Below are 17,061 nucleotides of genomic sequence, written 5' to 3'. Positions count from 1 at the left end.
GTTATTCGTCTTTCTGCAGTATCGATGGGCTGGGCTTAATTTTCTTATTCCATAACATATTGTCGTTTTGCATCAAAATAAATTGATAACTTAGCTAGGTTCAACTTAATATAGCTCAAAACTTTCTTCTTTTGATGTGTTTAGGGAGCAGAGCAAGCCTTGCAGGAAAGAAGGTCCGAGTCTTGGTGTTTTGAGCTTGATTATTTGGTACTTAGGTTTTGTGTTCTAGCGAGGAAGAGAATGTATGCGAATAGGAGTAGATCGTCTTGTCATGTGCATAGTAGACTAATCTGGTTCGAAATGGTTGTGTGTGCGTGTATGATTTTGTTTTTTGCAAGTGTTTCTAATGTAGAATGCATAGTGTATGCTGATTTTGTTTTTTGGAAGTAAATGGTTAGTAATGTAGAATGCAGAATTTATGTATGCTGATTCTGTTATCATTTTTATTTTCTATTTCAAGTTAAAGATAGCATCTTCATGGATTCTTCTTGCACTAACAACTTCTTTTTTATTTGCATTTTTTTTCCTAATTCAATTGGTAGGGGCGCTGCTGCTGCTGTACCGAGTCAGGAGAATGGGGGATTCCTTGGTGTGGTGTGTGTGTTGTTGGCTGAGTAGTCGAATCAGGGGCAGAGGGTGGAGATGGTGGCAGCATATGGCGGCTGCTATCGGCCAGAGTGAGCAGAGGATAGAGGGAGAAGAAGGTAAGAGGAAGAAAGAGATGTGTGGTTCCAGCATTTTAGGTTTAAGGATTTCAAAGGATTTTGTATATTTTACTTTAGAATAATACTGGAATAATATGGCCTTATATATGGTGCATATTTGTTCCATATTTCAGATGAGGATTTGATTCCTCCTTATTTCACTTTTTATTTTCTCCACCAAGAACCATATAATCAGCAGAAACCTAGACAAGTTGCTTATCACTCTCTCCTCTACAAAATGAAATCAAAGGAAATTACTTGTTAGATTAGTGTAGTAATGTATGTGTAATGCTGGCAACAATCATAACTTACTCTGAGCGAACACCATCGTTGAGAAGGCAAACCAGAATATCATGCCTACTTGATGCCAAAGAGGCCCTGAAATCTTCATTGATCCGATGTTCAAGAATCCAAATAAGGAAGCCCATGAAAACGAATGAGGAAAAGCTTGTCAACCAAAGTTTCCATGTCAGTGGCTTTAAAAATACCCATGCGTTTTTGCTATTGTCGTTTTTGATAGCTACAACCATTGAAACACCAGACTCTGTATAAGGCAGGGTGAAGTCGACATACTTTGACCTATTTGCTATGATTGTTGCATCTCCAACTACAGCATCAAATATCTGCCCAGGAAAAAAAACAGCTTATGTATCTTAACTAATAACATACTATATGTGTGTTTTGTGGTTTTTGGATCTTCAAATCGTTAGTGGAAAATATACTTACCCCTTGGTATACTGCATAGACCAACTCATCATAACTGCCGTTTGGCGTGTGGTTTGATCTGGCAAAAGGAACATACTCATACTGCACGCCATATGGTAGTGCTTCGATCACCATATCAAAAACTTCCTTGCAGTAACCTTCCACTTTTGTAGAATTGTTGGAGTTCCAAGTGACATGCATGAACTCAGAGAAACCATATCTTACAGGTACTCCTATTCTCAACTTCTTCCCATTGGTCGGAATGACCCAACCCTTGGGTGGAACTTTCCCATCACCTGGCCATATTATTGATCCGATGTTGGACTTGGATGTTGAGTATGCATTTGTGGTAGATTTTGCAAAGTTGAGCTCTCTTAACAATTCCATTATCTTTTGTCCAATATCCTACAACTCGAGGTCTTGCACCAATCACATTCACTATCTGGTAAGGAGGTGATTGGAGTTGTCCGTCAACTAGTTTAAAGTCTCCAGCAAGGCCTCTGAAAGTGGTACTTGACAACGCCTGAATGAGATCGGTTCCAACGCCCAGAGACTCCAAAGCCTTTAAGATCTGTTGATGTTGTAGAGCCATTTGCCTTCTTCAGAAATGTAGCATTTCTAATTCTTGCCTTTTCTACTGCCATTGCTAATGCTACTGCAGAGTCATAAGCCCAGAGTCCAAAGATGTTCAAATCCAGGTCATGATTTGTTGGGTTTTGCTGGTGAAGCACTTTCTTGTATTCGACTGTGCAGTTGTCAAGCTCTTCCGATTTCGGAATATGAGGTTTTACACCTATAACTCCTTGCATATCTTCTTCCATAAGTGTTAGTTAATTAAGACTAGTAGATTAGAGGCGGATCCATAAATTATCGTTAGGTAGGGCTGAATTTGTTAAAGTATGACATCTGAAAGTATTTATACGAGGGTTTCGGGGGCGGAGTGTTCGAGCCAAAGTTTTTTGAGGATTCTGTGCAGTTCATTTTTATGTCAAAGAATAATCTTAATTGGCTTCGGATTAGAACTCAAATCACTTACTATAATAAATAGTTGTTCACATTCCATTAAAAAAACAACAAGTACATTAAATACATATAAAGACCTACCTTTATGCATTTTTTTTAAAAAAAAACTGTCATATCTTTAAAAAATAAATTAATTTTCATTATTAATAATTCATAATTTTACTTTAACTTGAAGATTGACTCAAATTCAACATTGAAATTCAACTTAGAAAAGGGAAATGAGATAAAATAACACAAATTTAATAAATTAATATAATAAATCCCTATAAAATATTAAGTAATATAATAAATCCCTATAAATTTAATACATTCAATATTAAGTTTTGCTCTGCAACCTTCTTAATCTTTGTATCTATGCTAGCATAAGATTCTGTGAATACATATCTTACATCTTTGTTGCCTGAACCGCTGCAAAGAATGACTGCCATTTCTAGGAGCCAACTGCCTAAGTGAGTTTCCTGCGCCATGTTGATGCTAATTGCTGGTTTCGGAAACGATGAACTAGCTCGACTTCTTGTTGTACCACCGTAGACTCTTCTCCTTCATGCCTTCCTGCTCGACTCGCAATTCTACGCTGTGCGCTTGCGCTTCAGGACTTGGTGAGTTCTGCGAGAAGCTTGACGCATCACTCTTCTCGCACAATCACATCCGCAACCATTCTGATCTACTCTTAATGTGGAGTTCTTGAAAGCATGGAAAGTGAGGTCTTTGTTGTTGAACCTTTGGAATAACTCTAGTGATTTGCTTCCTAGTGTCGCCTCTGCAGCCGAGTCCGAGCAACGCCAGTTTTCATATAGGAACCTTATCACATAGATTAAAAAGGCTGAAGCTCCAGCTATTCCTACAATCATGAAGAGCCCCCAGAAGCTTTCCAGCCCAAGACTGCCTGATGAGGAAACGTCACTAGAGTTTGCACATTTGGTATCGTTTTCAAACCATTTCTTTTCAATCTCCATCATCTTCTTTCCCTCAGTAACATATAGTATCGCTCTTGAAATATCAGGTACCAGTGGAGATCCCATAGGAAACACCTGCATGCACTTGTATATCAATGAATAATATATATACATCGAAGGAAAGACGAGGGATGAAATACATACAAAGCCAAAACCATCTGTCTTGTACGTAGGGCCAACCATGATGTATTTTGAGCAGTATTTGGCTAGGAAAAGCTTCATATATGGTATCTCATCAAAAGCAGCAGCTATACCACCATTTGCACTCCCTTTTTTGAAAAGTTGATCTAATTCCTTGGTGGTGTTATATGCCTTAAGTCTGGATTCATCAAAGTTCATACTTTTCAAAAGCCCCAAAACAAAGGATCCACTCTGGTAACCAACATTTTCTTTGTTTCTTATAAGCTCATTGACATCTGTGATGGCGGGTCGCAGCTCTTGGACTGTCAACATGGAAGTAAGACTAGCTGTGTAGCTTTGCGTTAGTATCAAAACCACCAGGAACCATATAATCAGCAGAAACCTAGACAAGTTGCTTATCACCCTCTCCTCTACAAAGGAAATCACGTGTTAGATTAATGTAATGTATGTCTACTGCTGGCAACAATTATGACTTACTGTGTGCGAACACCATTGTTGAGAAGGCAAACCAGAATATCGTGCCTACTTGATGCCAAAGAGGGCCCCTGAAGTCTTCATTAATCCGACGTTCAAGAATCCAAATAAGGAAGCCCATGAAAACGAATGAGGAAAAGCTTGTCAACCAAAGTTGCCATGTCAGTGGCTTTAAAAATACCCATGCGTTTTTGCTCTTGTCGTTTTTGATCGCTACAACCATTGAAACACCAGACTCTGTATAAGGCAGGGTGAAGTCCACATACTCTGACCTATTTGCTACGATAGTTACATCTCCGACAACAGCATCAAATTTCTGCCCAGGACTATAAAAGGTTATGTATCTAAACAAGTAACATACTATAAATGTGTACTGTGTGGTTTTTGAATCATCAAATCGTTAATGGAAAATATACTTACTCCTTGGGATACTGCACAGACCAACTCATCGTAAGAGCCGGCTCTCGTGTGGTCAGATCTAGCAAAAGGAACATACTCATACTGCACACCATATGGTAGTGCTTTGATCACCATATCAAAAACTTCCGTGCAGTAACCTTCCACATTTGTAGAATTGTTGGAGTTCCAAGTAACATGCATGAACTCAGAGAAACCATCTCTTACAGGTACTCCTATTTTCAACTTCTTCCCATTGGTCGGAATGACCCAACCCTTGGGTGGAACTTTCCCATCGCCTGGCCATATTATGGATCCAATGTTGGACTTGGATGTGGAGCATGCATTTGTGGTAGATTTTGTAAAGTTGAGCTCTCCAAAAATTCCATTACCTTTTGTCCAATATCCTACAACTCGAGCTCCTGCACCGTTCACATTGACTATCTGGTAAGGAGGTGACTGGAGTTGTCCCTCAACTAGTTTAAATTCTCCAGCAAGGCCTCTGAAAGTGGTACTTGACAACGCCTGGATGAGATCAGTTCCAACGCCCGAGACTCCAAAGCCTTCAAGATCTGTTGATGTTGTTGAATCATTTGCCTTCTTCAGATATGTAGCATTTCTTATTCTTGCCTTTTCTACTGCCATTGCTAATGCAACCGCTGAGTCATACGCCCAGAGTCCAAAGATGTTCAAATCCGGGTGCTGGTGAAGCTCTTTCTTGTATTTGACTCTGAAGTTGTGAAGCTCTTCCGATTTTGGAATATGTGGTCTTACACCTATAACTCCTTGCATATCTTCTTCCATAACTGAACGATCAATTGAAGTTAACTCGTTTGTCATGCCATCAGTGATGATCCATGCGTAACCTTCGCTCATCATTCCCAGTAGTTTAGCTTTGGTAAATAGGCGAGAACCAAGACCTGTCAGCATGTGGACAATGAAAACTCTAGTTTGCATTGTCATAAGCTTGTAAAGCTCTGCATCAATATGCTCATCCGTCGCGAATGCTGGTATGACACTCCTGTAAGGTATGTGCACATTTACCTGTTCCAAGGCGTCTGCTAAAAATGGCATAATCCCTTGTCCAAACTCATTATCCACATAGATGGGCACAACCTCTCTCCATCCATAGGCTTGGACTATTGCAGCTATGGCCTTTACTTGGGAAGAGTCGCTTAAGGCAGCGCGAACAAAGTATGGACTCACTACGCCAAAAACGCACATACATAACACTGCATAGATAACGGTTTTTTTGAAAACCGTTATCTATGCGCGCCTTTTTTATAATAGATAACGGTTTTCGAAAAATCCGTTATCTATGCACTGTTATGTATATGCATAGATAACAGTTTTAAGTGATGCGTTATGTATTAGCGTTATCTATTAGTCACAAAGATAACGGTACTTAGGGGTGTAAACGAACCAAGTCGTTCGTGAACTATTCGGGGCTCGGCTCGAAAAAAGCTTGTTCGAAATCCGTTCGTTTTCTAAACGAGCCGAACTCGAGCCCGAATCCGAGCTCGATAAAATTATCGAGCCAAACTCGAGCCTGTGCATGTTCGGCTCGTGAGCTCGCGAACATGTTCGGCTCGAACCTATTCGCGAGCCTATTCGCGAATATGTTTGCGAATAGGCTCACGAATATGTTCGCGAATAGGCTCGCGAATAAGTTCATTAAATAATAATTTTATATATTTTATTTGTTAAATAGTAAAAATAATACTCATAAATAAAAAAAATTACTATATAACTTGATAAATTATCTATTTGTTAAAAATAAATTATAAATTATGATTCATAAATAGTCTAATAATATATGAACAAATATAATTTTTTTTATTTTAATGAAATCTTAATATATAAATAAATAAATAATTTGAACCGAGCTCGAATTCGAGCTTGAAATTCGAGCCGAGCTCGAGCTCGAGATAAACGAATAATTAACGAGCCGAATTCGAACCAAACTCGAGCTTGGTATTATATAAGCGAGCCGAGCTCGAGCTCATTTTTAGGCTCGAATTCGAGCTCGAGCCGAACTCGAGCCGATCCAAATCTTCACGAACCGAGCCCGAGCCTGGAGGTATTCGGCTCGGCTCGGTTCGTATACAGCCCTAACGGTACTCCTGAACCGTTACGAAAAGCGTTATATATGTGCATCTATTATAACGGTTATTTCTACCGTTACAGAAACTGTTATGTAAGAACATGGATACATAACGCTAAGCCTGAACCGTTATGCGAAGCATTATCTATGAGCCAGTCTTTTATAACGACAATGTAAGCGTTAGGAGAACCGTTATATATGAATGTTTTTAACAACGGTTATTTCGTCCGTTACGAGAATTGTTATGTATGTGCATTTTTTTTTTTCATTTTTTTATCAATTTATTTTTAAAAACCATAATATATCTATTTTCTTAATCAAAAACTTGTTTATCTAAACATTAAAAATAAGAAAAAAAATATTTTAGATTATCATTTTAATGGATTAAAAGTAAACATTATTATAAATTTTCATATTAGAAATTTAATTAACTGTTATCAGAATTATTTTTTTCCAAGTTTTTTTTATTTTTTTAAAACCACAATATTTCTATTTTCTTAAACAAATATATACTATATGTTTATCTAAAAATAAAAGTATATATATTTTTTCATATTTGTATTTAAATAAATTATAGTTAATTTTAATTATTAAAAATGAAATAATTTTAATTAATTTATTTTATAAAACTAGTAATCTATTCTAAATAATTATAAAACCTATTGATCTAAAAATTAAAAATTACAAAAAAAAGATAGGAATATTTTTCTAAAATACTCCTATCTTGATGTTCAAATTAATGATCACTGAATGAGATGTTCAAATTTCAAACATCGTCAGACCACATATACTATTTTTTATAAATTAAATAAGTAAATAAAAAAAATTAAAGATAGTATAATAATAAAGTTAAATTTAGTTACTCAGACTTTAGATATTAATCACTTATTATATTATTTTTTTAAAAAATAATATTATATTATATTATATTTTAAAATAATAAATAAATTATTGATGCTAAAACTTATAAATTTATTTTGAGAAATAAAAAACTTATAACATTTTTTTTATCATTAAGTAACACATAAAATCTAAATACATTATTAAAAACTTAAATACCAAAAATTGAATAATAAAAAAAATTGACTTCATTCTTTTACGCTAACACCTAAAACCCCTATTCATCACTCCAGCTCAATTTTCACGCTAACACCTCAAAAAGAAAGAAAATCATTGAATCATAGTTTCAGGCTTACTGCCCTAGCCGCCTTCGACTTTCTTCTCCAACGTTCAGATCGACGCAAAGCCTCTTCTGAGCTGCCTCCATCTCATTTCCCCCGCCATCTCACTTGCCGACGAACAAATTCTCGCCCGTATCTCGTGATCTGTTGCCTTTGTCACGCTTGCCTCCAAATCTAAAACCCTAGGTAGTCGCCGCCGCCGCCTCAATCTCCTCCGATCACCACCACCTCGCGTTGGAGCCCCCGAGGCGGAACAACAGCAAGACCTTGCCCGCCCTGCCTTGCTCCGCACTGCCTTGCTCTACTCCGGTCCGCCGTGCTTCGCCGCCGCTCCCATCTTCTCCGGTCGCCGTCACCCCTCCTCGAAGGCCATCTGCCATTGCGGCCGTGAGCTTCCGGTGAGGCCGCCGCTGGTAAGCTTTCCCTTTCTATCTTGTCTCTAATTTTCCCAATTCCCACTGGAAAACAAAAGCACTAAATTGTTAATAGAAAGCCCCAAATTTTTAGATTCGGTCAATGTTGTTTGGGTTTCGATTTTAGGAGAATTAAGATTATGCGTAGGTTAACTCAATGTTGAGCTTGATTGAGTCAAAGAGCTCAAAAGACAAAGATGGCTTCCCATTGTCGAATACGAGAGAGAATTTCTATTTGTGAATAGTAGCCCCTCTCAAAGAAAGCCCCAGATTTGTTGTTTCTGTTTTATGTTTATATGGATTTCTATTTGTGAATAGTAGTCCCTCTCATTGCTCGCTGCGGCGAACAACCATGGGGAGTGCAGTTGTTTAAATTGACAAGTTTTAACTTATATGGGGCGTTAGAGGGATTCTCTTTTATTAGCTAGTCTCTGTGTTAAGCATAATTCAAGATAGGGTGTAAGTTTGTGTAACAAAAAATTCTATTGATTGTGAAGCATAATGAGAAATATTACCAGAGGTTTCCTCAAGATATACATATTGTCCAATAAATTGTAAGATATTTAGCAGAATCTGAAGGTGGTGGGGTGAGAATTTATGAGCCTATGACTTGGCTGGGGTGAGGCAATCCTCCATCTTAACGTTGTGTTTGATCACCTATCTCTGGTGCTAATCATGTAGCTTGTGGGATTTGTACTATCAACTAGAACTAGAATGGTGCAAAATGCGTGTTAAGTTTAAATATGAAATTGTGATTTATCATCACGAGTTGTGAATTGTGATTTATCATCACGAGTTACTACTGCATAACGTGTGCTATATATTCATATATATATATATATATATATATATATATATTTTTTATTATTAGTATAATTCAACCATATAATGGGGTTTACATTGGCCAACTACAGTATACTAAAGTGTCTTTTGAACATTTTAATTAAATGAAACGAAGAGAGCCTATCACAAACTTTCACATTTTATACGCATGTCTTAATATTATAATTAAATGAAATGGTTAATTGCCCCTAAATCCTTAAACTATAGTCACTTTCCGTTTTTCCCTCAATCTTTGAACTTCCCATACAAATTCACCAACTATTGATTTTTCCCAATTTTCCTATGACGGATTTTCCGGCCAAATCCGTACACACGCGGAATCGGAATTATCTGACGTGAACGCGCCGGATACTTAATAAAACGACGTCGTTTTGCGCGTTCTTGTCCAAATAAACGGCGGTGGCGGTGAGTTTGGCTTTTTGGCTGATGTTGTTTGGTAGAAAGAGAGACGGAGGCGCCAGTGGGTTCTTCTCAGCCGGTCGATGGAGGAAGAAGGCAGCGTTACTGCTGCCGCCGCGGCGAGGCGATCCTTCGGCTGGGCGGCGTTACTGTTGTCGCCCTCGAGAAAGAGGTGGAGGTTGTCCGCCGCGAGAAAGGAAAGAAATCAAGAGAACGACGCTGTTGTTTGGGAAAAAGCGGCGCCGTTGTTGGGATCCGGACGGCGGCGACCGACGTCGAGGATGAGGGAGCTAAGGTTTCTGATTTTGGGGGTTTTGGTGATCGAGGGTCAATTAAAGAGAGAGGCGACGACGAGTTAAGGAGGCGGTGATGGCCCTTGACGCTGCAAGTGCATCGGCGGCCATGGCTGTGCAGCGACAAAGGAGAGAGTGAGAGAGAGGGGGAAAGGGTGATCTCGCTGCTGCCAACACCACCAACGTCGAGACTGGGGTAGCTAGGGTTTATGATTTTGGGGGTTTTGGTGATCGAGGGTCAACTGAAGGGATAGGCGAAGCCGGGTAAAGGAGACGGTGATGGCCCCCGATGCTGCAAGCGCATCAGCGTCCATGGCTGTGCAGTGATGGCCCCCAAAAATATATTACATCCATTTTTAGTAGTATGGCCCACATCATTTCATTCACATTTAAAGTGGGACCATTACTCCACGTGACGAAAATAAAGTGATATATCTTTGGTGGACGAAGGGAGTATTATTGTAATTGTAATTGATAAATGGTAAGGAGATCCCTAAATGACTAAAAATCCCTAATTCTCCTAAATCCTAAATTCCTCATCGCTGCTCCTGCCTCCTGCTCACGAGTCACGCACGCGAACTCTTCTCTCTCTCTCTTGCCGCCGCACCTCTGCCGCCGCCGTGTCCCGCAACATCCCAGCAGTTGTCGTCATCGTCCGTAGCACTAGAACAGAGCGCCCTCCAGCCGCACCAGTAGCTGCCGCGCCTCTAGCTGTCGCCGCCCGCCAGCAGTCGTTGCCGCACGACAAGCTCTCTCCCTCTCTGTCTCTGTGCGTGTCAGTGTGTGTAAGCCAAATGCAGTTTCAATTTGTATAGGCTCTCAACTTTGACATCCGACTGATTTCATTTGTGCTGCACTTGTGATGGTATTTCATGGAATAAGTTCTCAATTTTGGTGTTTCTTTAATTTTTAACAGCAGAATCAGTTCTGTAGGATACTTATTTTATTCATGTAGCTTGAATTGAGGAGTTTAGTATGCTTTTTAAGTGAATGGTTTAACTGAATTGCTGTCGATTTGTATTTTAGTATGAACACTAGTATGATAGTGTGATTGTAGAAATAGTAAAACGTTTTAATTAAATTTGATAATCAACATTACCAATTTCTGTTGTGTATAATTGTAGATTGTTAGAGCTTCTTCTACTTGAATGTTTCTTTCTTATCACTACAACTTTTCTCGAGACGAGTTCAAGATGTGATTTCTTCTGGACTTGACTTCTTTTGATATATGAACATTGATACCCATCGAGATTAAGCTAGAGATTGTTAAGTTCATGAAAAGAATTTCTTTTGACCGCCATTTTCGACCAACCACACAGGTATTCAATTGGAAGGCAAAGCAATCGAAGCAGAATAGACAATGGCTCTAAGGCGTATGCTTGGATTCTCTGATGGAGAATTGATGCGGTCGGATGCAAAACCATGTTCGCGACTGATGAGGCACACTGCTGGCATTTGTTCAGTCGGAGGAGCATTGGGCTTTTGGACGCTCTGCCGCTTGTATTATGGTTTGTCTTTATACTAATCCAATTGCTTAGAATATCTTGTTATTAAACCTTTCCTTTCTATTTGACGGGGATGGATGGCCATTCATTATTATTTTGGCATAATGCTTGGTTCATCAGTTCCGTGCCAAGGCAGGGAGAAAGTTTACCAATCTTTTCATGTTCAAGACACTCAGAGGCACGTGATCTGTAATCTGTATATAGGATTAATTTTGCAAAGTCCTAAAATGTGCGATTATGATGCATGCATATTGCCTTTTTCAACATTACAACATGCCTGCTCCTGCATGCTTAGATCCTTTAGGTTGATGAGATGATCAGTGTGTCCCCATTCTCGTAGGGGGCGTTTACTAAGATGGATTGGAACTATGGATATCCCAAGGCCCTTGATATTCTATCATTTGAGCTAATATAAAAAAATCAATTACGTATTAGATCAATCATGAAAAATAAATGCCCCTTTAAGTCAAAGTAAAATTATGATTTGGAGTTCCCCATAGTCGTGCAATCCATTTACAATGTCTGGAAAATAAGAGATCAAGGAACTCTTACTGGAAGTTTGGTTGAGTTTATTAACAAATTGCTTGATTTGCATTGTTCAATACGCTTTCACTAGTATTGCTTGCTATTGAATTTTGTTCTTTATTTTTCACAATTACATAATTCAGGGCTCCATCATGGTCTTCATCCCAATCATTTTCGAATGTGTTGATTTATCTTGTTTTGATGGCAATGCAGGTCCTAGAATAACAGTTCCTCGAACTCTTAGGTGGGCTGCTTGTGGTGCTGTCTCCATGAGTGCAACCACAGCTTTGTTAGTTCGTCTACTCAGCCCTGAATGTGAACCCCAAAACATAGCTGCTTACGACCAGAAAAGATGACGTTGGTGGTACGTTGCTACTTCTTTGGTGTCTACTATGTGGTAGTCGAAGCTTCTTTGAAGAAACTCGTTGTAGCTAGATAAATGGATGAGATGCAATATATAAATCTGGGTGCCAGAATGACAAGAATCTGGGAGAGTTGATCAACTCATGGTACTCTTTGCTTTCACTGGTTCTTCCATTCAACTTCATAAATATGATTTATAGTTTAAATAATGATTTTTAATTGCTTTAACCCCCACCCCAAGTAAATGATTATAGTATCAGAATAGCCATCGAATGCTAACTGTTGCATTGGAATTTCTTGTTAAATATCATCTACTTTCCATTGGAGAATAAGCTTTGCAAGTTCTGGTTTTTCGAAATTTATGTGCTGATGTATAGAAGGATGCAAAAGTTTTGAGCAATCCATTTCTTCATTTATATGTGAAAGGCTCCAGCCTATTGTGAAAGTTTGTGATAGGCTCTCTTCTTAAACTCTATATTCAGCTTAAGCTCTTATCCGTGATATCATTGATTATTTTGTTTTAGAACCATTTCTATTTATTGAAATAGAAAATAAGAAAAATTGTGAAAAATAAAAAATATGTTGAAATCTAAGAAAGCATACATAACGGTAAAGAATTGTTATGTATAAGTGTAAAGATAACGTATAAAAATTGACTTTTATAACAGTTAGAACCGTTATGTAAAACAAGATAGATAACGTATAAAAATTAACTTTTATAACAGTCAGAACCGTTATGTAAAACATGATAGATAACGTATAAAAATTGACTTTTATAACAGTCAGAACCGTTATGTAAAACAAGATAGATAACGTAAATAACTGGGTTATGTATTTGGATCATACCGTTATGTAAAATACTATAGATAACGGATTTTCTCCGTTATGTATGCGCGCCACATACATAACACCACTATACTTAACGCAAGTTTTTCCGCATAGATAACGGATAAAATCCGTTATGTATGCGCGTTTTTGGCGTAGTGACTTTGGATTGACAAGAGAGACGGGCTTGTGGCTGAAAAGGTTATGATCGGTACTTGAGACTTATTACCAAGATTTATCATAAAATTTGCCTGCATCGAGGACGATGGACCGATGATTGCTTGCACTTCAACATTCTTCAGTAGATCTAGAGCTGCATTTCATAATTTCATTGCAAGAATATTATGTCATATTACAAAATTCCAAGTTTTCTGGCGATTAAGCTTTAATGTTGATATTATTAGTAGAGCATGAAACATCAGTTTCTGTTGCTTGTGCACATGCTTTTCTATCATGCAAGGAATGCAAATAAATTGGTATCTGTCATTTTCCTATTAAAACTTTGGAATGCAAGTTCCACTGGACTAGGTAAAAAAGAAGAAGAAAGGAAGAGTATAAATGCTAGCTAGATGAAGCTCAAAGAACAGCCTAACTTATATATCATACATGTCTGATTATCGCAGCTACATATATATGGTGCGGCTAGGGCTGTATACGAACCGAGCCGAGCCGAATACTTCCAGGCTCGGGCTCGGTTCGTGAAGATTTGGTTCGGCTCGAGCTCGAATTCGAGCCTAAAAATGAGCTCGAGCTCGGCTCGCTTATATAATACCAAGCTCGAGTTTGGTTTGAATTCGGCTCGTTAATTATTCGTTTATCTCGAGCTCGAGTTCGGTTCGTTAATTATTTGTTTATCTCGAGCTCGGCTCGAATTTCAAGCTCGATTTCAAATTCAAGCTCGAATTCGAGCTCGGTTCGAATTGTTTATATATTAAAGTTTCATTAAAATAAAAAAATTATATTTGTTCATATATTACTAGACTATCTATGAATCATAATTTATAATTTATTTTTAACAAATAGATAATTTATCAAGTTAGTAGTAATTTTTTTTAATTATGAGAATTATTTTTATTATTTAAAAATTATTTAACAAATAAAATATATAAAAATATTATTTAATGAACCTATTCGCGAACATATTCGTGAACCTATTCGTAAATATATTCGCGAGCCTATTCGGACTAGGAAAAAAAGAAGAAGAAAGGAAGAATATAAATGCTAGCTAGATTAAGCTCAAAGAACAGCCTAACTTATCATACATGTCTGATTATCGCAGCTACATATATATGGTGCGTCAATTAACATGAAAAGAGTAATGGATTTCACTTTTTTCTGTGGTTGCACAGTGTTGGAATCAGATGGAGTGGCAAAACCGGCATGATGCAGCAAAGAAGAAAATAGATAAAGTAAGCAAAGTTTTCCCATATTCAATTCAGAATCATCTGTTAGTGTTAGATGTAGAGTGAAGCAGCAGTAGACATAGAAGAAGAAGAATGAGCAGTAGGATTTAGAGATTGCGATTTCATTGATTTCAAAAACTGAATTACAAAAGCAGCGGAGTCAGCTCTAGGTAGTTAGTTGAATAGTCAAATTAGTTAGCTACTACTAGAAGCTTCTTTCTCCTTGTATATAAGCGTTGATCCGCTGCTTTTGTAATTCACTTTTTGAAATCAATGAAACCACAATCTCTAAATCCTACTGCTTATTCTTCTTCTTCTATGTCTACTGCTGCTTCACTCTACATCTAACAATTAGGCCTTAAACTAGATTATAATTTAATAAGTAGTATTACTATCACCTGCAGCAGCTGCCCCAACAACATCTCTCTTGGAGTCCCTCTCGTTGAGAACCAGCCGAGTCTGGTAGTGGCCATTTCTGGTGTAGAAATCCGAGAGCGCCATTGTGATGCAGCTCAACCCCATTTTTCCGACATAATCGTCCATGTCTAGCACCACTCCAACCCTCACAGGGAAAGGCGTGCTCTGCGCCGTGGCGCTATTCATGGACAAAGTGTTCAAGAAGAGAACCAAAACAACAAGAGGAGCCTCCAACTTCATCTTGTTCAGCTCTCAAAATTCATGAGTTGATGATTATTTTGGGCACAGTTATACATCCAAAATTTGGAGAGGTATTTGCATGCTGTCATTGACTCTATAAGTTACTTGTGCCAACATAATATTAATTGTCGATGGTTACATTGAAATCGATTTGTGGGATAGAATATGAGATGGAATTTTCCTGCGACGCGTATCACTAAATATTGTGGACTTGAAAAGTCGTTAGCTTTGTTTGCAGTTAAAACGACAAAAAATGAGTTTTCGAATGTATATTAGACTACTGCGTTTACCTTGACTATATATATATCAAGCCTTTAATATAAGGATGCTTTGCAAACTTGTTTGCTTGAGGAAAGATGCTAACCAATCGCTCAAAAATATGAAATAGAAAGAAAATGAAAAGCAAGAGATAATTAATGAGAAGGTGGGGTTATAAGAGGAGGAGACAACCAATTAGTTTGGATCGATATTTTCATAACTAAATTAATAAACTTCTTATTAGCTTGTACTGTTATATATAGGGTTAATATGCAAAAACAACCCTAACGTTACCACCCCAACTACACTTAAGCCGCTAACCTAACGTTGATAGCAACTAACACCTCAAAGTTCATTAAGTACTACAATTAAACCTATAAACAAAATTTCTTTCACAAAATTAAGAAATTCAATTTTTTTATAAAAGGGGAGTTTTCTCCCTCCATTTTTTCTCTCTTCTCCCATCAATTTTTTCATATAAATAAATATTTCATACACAGACATAAATAAAAGAATTGTAAAATTTTAACAAAGAGAAAGAAAATAGAATATTTTAAAATTTTAAGAACTTATTTGTTTTAAATTTATTTTTAATAATTTTTATACCATATTAATTATTTTGTTACAAACATAAACATAAGATGCTTATTAAATATTTCTTCATAAATTAAATTTGATATTATTTAGAAAAGTATTAAAATTGTAAAAGAAAAAAGAGATGAAAAATAATGAAAAAATTGATGGGAGAAGAAAGAGAAAAAATGGAGGGAGAAAACTCATCTTTTATATATTATATAGATAGATTAAAAAAGATGAATTTCTTAATTTTGTGAAAAGAATTGTTTGTTTATGGATTTAATTGTAGTATTTAATGAACTTTGGGGTGGTAGTTGCTATCAACATTAGGTTAGGGGCTTAAGTGTAGTTGGGGTGGTAACGTTAGGGGTGTTTTTGCATATTAACCCTTATATATATCATATATGTGGTTCAGCCACTTGTATGTATATCACAATTCATTTTTATTTTTTTTACAAATTACATGACACACAATGCTTCTTATAAAACTGTAATTAACCTTTCTCAAAAAAAGGAAAAAAACTGTAATTAACTCCTTTAGTAATAACTCTAGTAAAGTATACCCAACTTAAGAGTTTACAAAGTGAACTAACTCTCTGTCGAATCATATTTAATTTAATAGGCACATCACTAAAAATCAGAGTTCAAATAATAAAAGATCAACATTTACATGCACGCAGAAAATTAATTTTTGTAATACGTTTTACTATTCTGGCAACCGACTATAAATTGAGTGGTGATAAATTAACATAATATATGTATATACATAACAGGCTGACTTTCCAAGTTCTCAAGATTGCAGAGAAAGAAAATCCAAATCCGATCCTCAAACCCTTACATCTCTCACTAATTACAAAATTCGCTTCTACTAGTATTTAACAAAATACATCAAAATCCATTAAATCAGGTTACCCGTAATATCACATTCCAAAAACAAATAGAAAATAAACATCAATCCCCCTTAGATTTATCGGATAGCAAAGATCCCATCTCCATTAATACATAATCGCACATCACTATAATATTGAATAAGCTGCTCGTAATTCAGTTAATTGATGAAATTTTTGACCTCTTTAGAATTAATTTAAATCTAAATTTGAATGGTTATTCATGCATTACCAACAATTTATTCAGCCCTATATATTGACTTATTCATATCAATTCTCATTATCACAGTATATGATCATTCTCATTTAAACCATTCCCTACACGGAGTATATTTTAAACGTTGTTATTAAATTATATAATGCGCGCGGACTTTAACCTTAACTGAAGTTTGCATGTATCACGGAACCTGATTTAGCAACGTCATCATTC

The 17,061-nt window shown here is 36.9% G+C and overlaps 2 protein-coding genes and 1 pseudogene across 11 annotated transcripts; 1 reads left to right on the top strand and 2 right to left on the bottom strand.

Moving 5' to 3' along the window:
- Positions 1–2,851: 2,851 nt before the first annotated feature.
- On the bottom strand, positions 2,852–5,623 carry LOC131019083 (glutamate receptor 2.7-like; annotated as a pseudogene).
- Positions 5,624–7,486: 1,863 nt separating this feature from the next.
- Positions 7,487–14,910, bottom strand: LOC131015017 (glutamate receptor 2.1-like). Of its 2 annotated transcripts, none has more exons than XM_057943211.1 (2): positions 14,652–14,910; positions 7,487–8,142 (listed from the first exon to the last, which is right to left on the bottom strand). In XM_057943211.1, exons 1-2 carry the CDS (start codon positions 14,908–14,910, stop codon positions 7,889–7,891), a joined length of 513 nt encoding a protein of 170 aa, XP_057799194.1. In that variant the 3' UTR covers positions 7,487–7,888. The 2 variants fall into 2 exon arrangements, with proteins under 2 accessions (XP_057799194.1, XP_057799195.1); XM_057943212.1 differs by lacking the exon at positions 7,487–8,142 and adding an exon at positions 12,722–13,163.
- Positions 7,961–15,097, top strand: LOC131015018 (uncharacterized). 9 transcript variants are annotated; one of them, XR_009098433.1, is made up of 5 exons: positions 7,961–8,097; positions 10,952–11,140; positions 11,876–12,026; positions 14,200–14,259; positions 14,661–15,097. XR_009098433.1 is itself a non-coding variant. In XM_057943214.1 (4 exons), the coding sequence occupies exons 2-3, from the start codon at positions 10,993–10,995 to the stop codon at positions 12,016–12,018; spliced, it is 291 nt and encodes a 96-aa protein (XP_057799197.1). In that variant the 5' UTR covers positions 7,961–8,097; positions 10,952–10,992; the 3' UTR covers positions 12,019–12,026; positions 12,968–13,271. The 9 variants fall into 9 exon arrangements, 2 of the variants coding, with proteins under 2 accessions (XP_057799197.1, XP_057799196.1); XR_009098431.1 differs by having other exon boundaries at positions 14,658–15,097; XR_009098432.1 differs by having other exon boundaries at positions 14,640–15,097.
- The last annotated feature ends 1,964 nt before the right edge of the window (positions 15,098–17,061 follow it).

Source organism: Salvia miltiorrhiza, chromosome 3 (genome assembly GCF_028751815.1).
Source record: "Salvia miltiorrhiza cultivar Shanhuang (shh) chromosome 3, IMPLAD_Smil_shh, whole genome shotgun sequence".
Taxonomy (NCBI): Eukaryota; Viridiplantae; Streptophyta; class Magnoliopsida; order Lamiales; family Lamiaceae; genus Salvia; species Salvia miltiorrhiza.
This window is presented reverse-complemented; position numbering and strand designations above follow the sequence as displayed.

Excerpts from the sequence above, each read along its gene's own strand:
- LOC131015018 (XM_057943214.1), top strand. The coding sequence starts at position 10,993 with ATGGCTCTAAGGCGTATGCTTGGATTCTCTGATGGAGAATTGATGCGG. Across the intron at positions 11,141-11,875 it reads GCTCTGCCGCTTGTATTATG|GTCCTAGAATAACAGTTCCT; the intron begins GTTTGTCTTTAT and ends ATGGCAATGCAG.
- LOC131015017 (XM_057943211.1), bottom strand. The coding sequence starts at position 14,910 with ATGAAGTTGGAGGCTCCTCTTGTTGTTTTGGTTCTCTTCTTGAACACT. Across the intron at positions 8,143-14,651 it reads TGTTGGGGCAGCTGCTGCAG|TGGGAATTGGGAAAATTAGA; the intron begins GTGATAGTAATA and ends TTTGTTTTCCAG.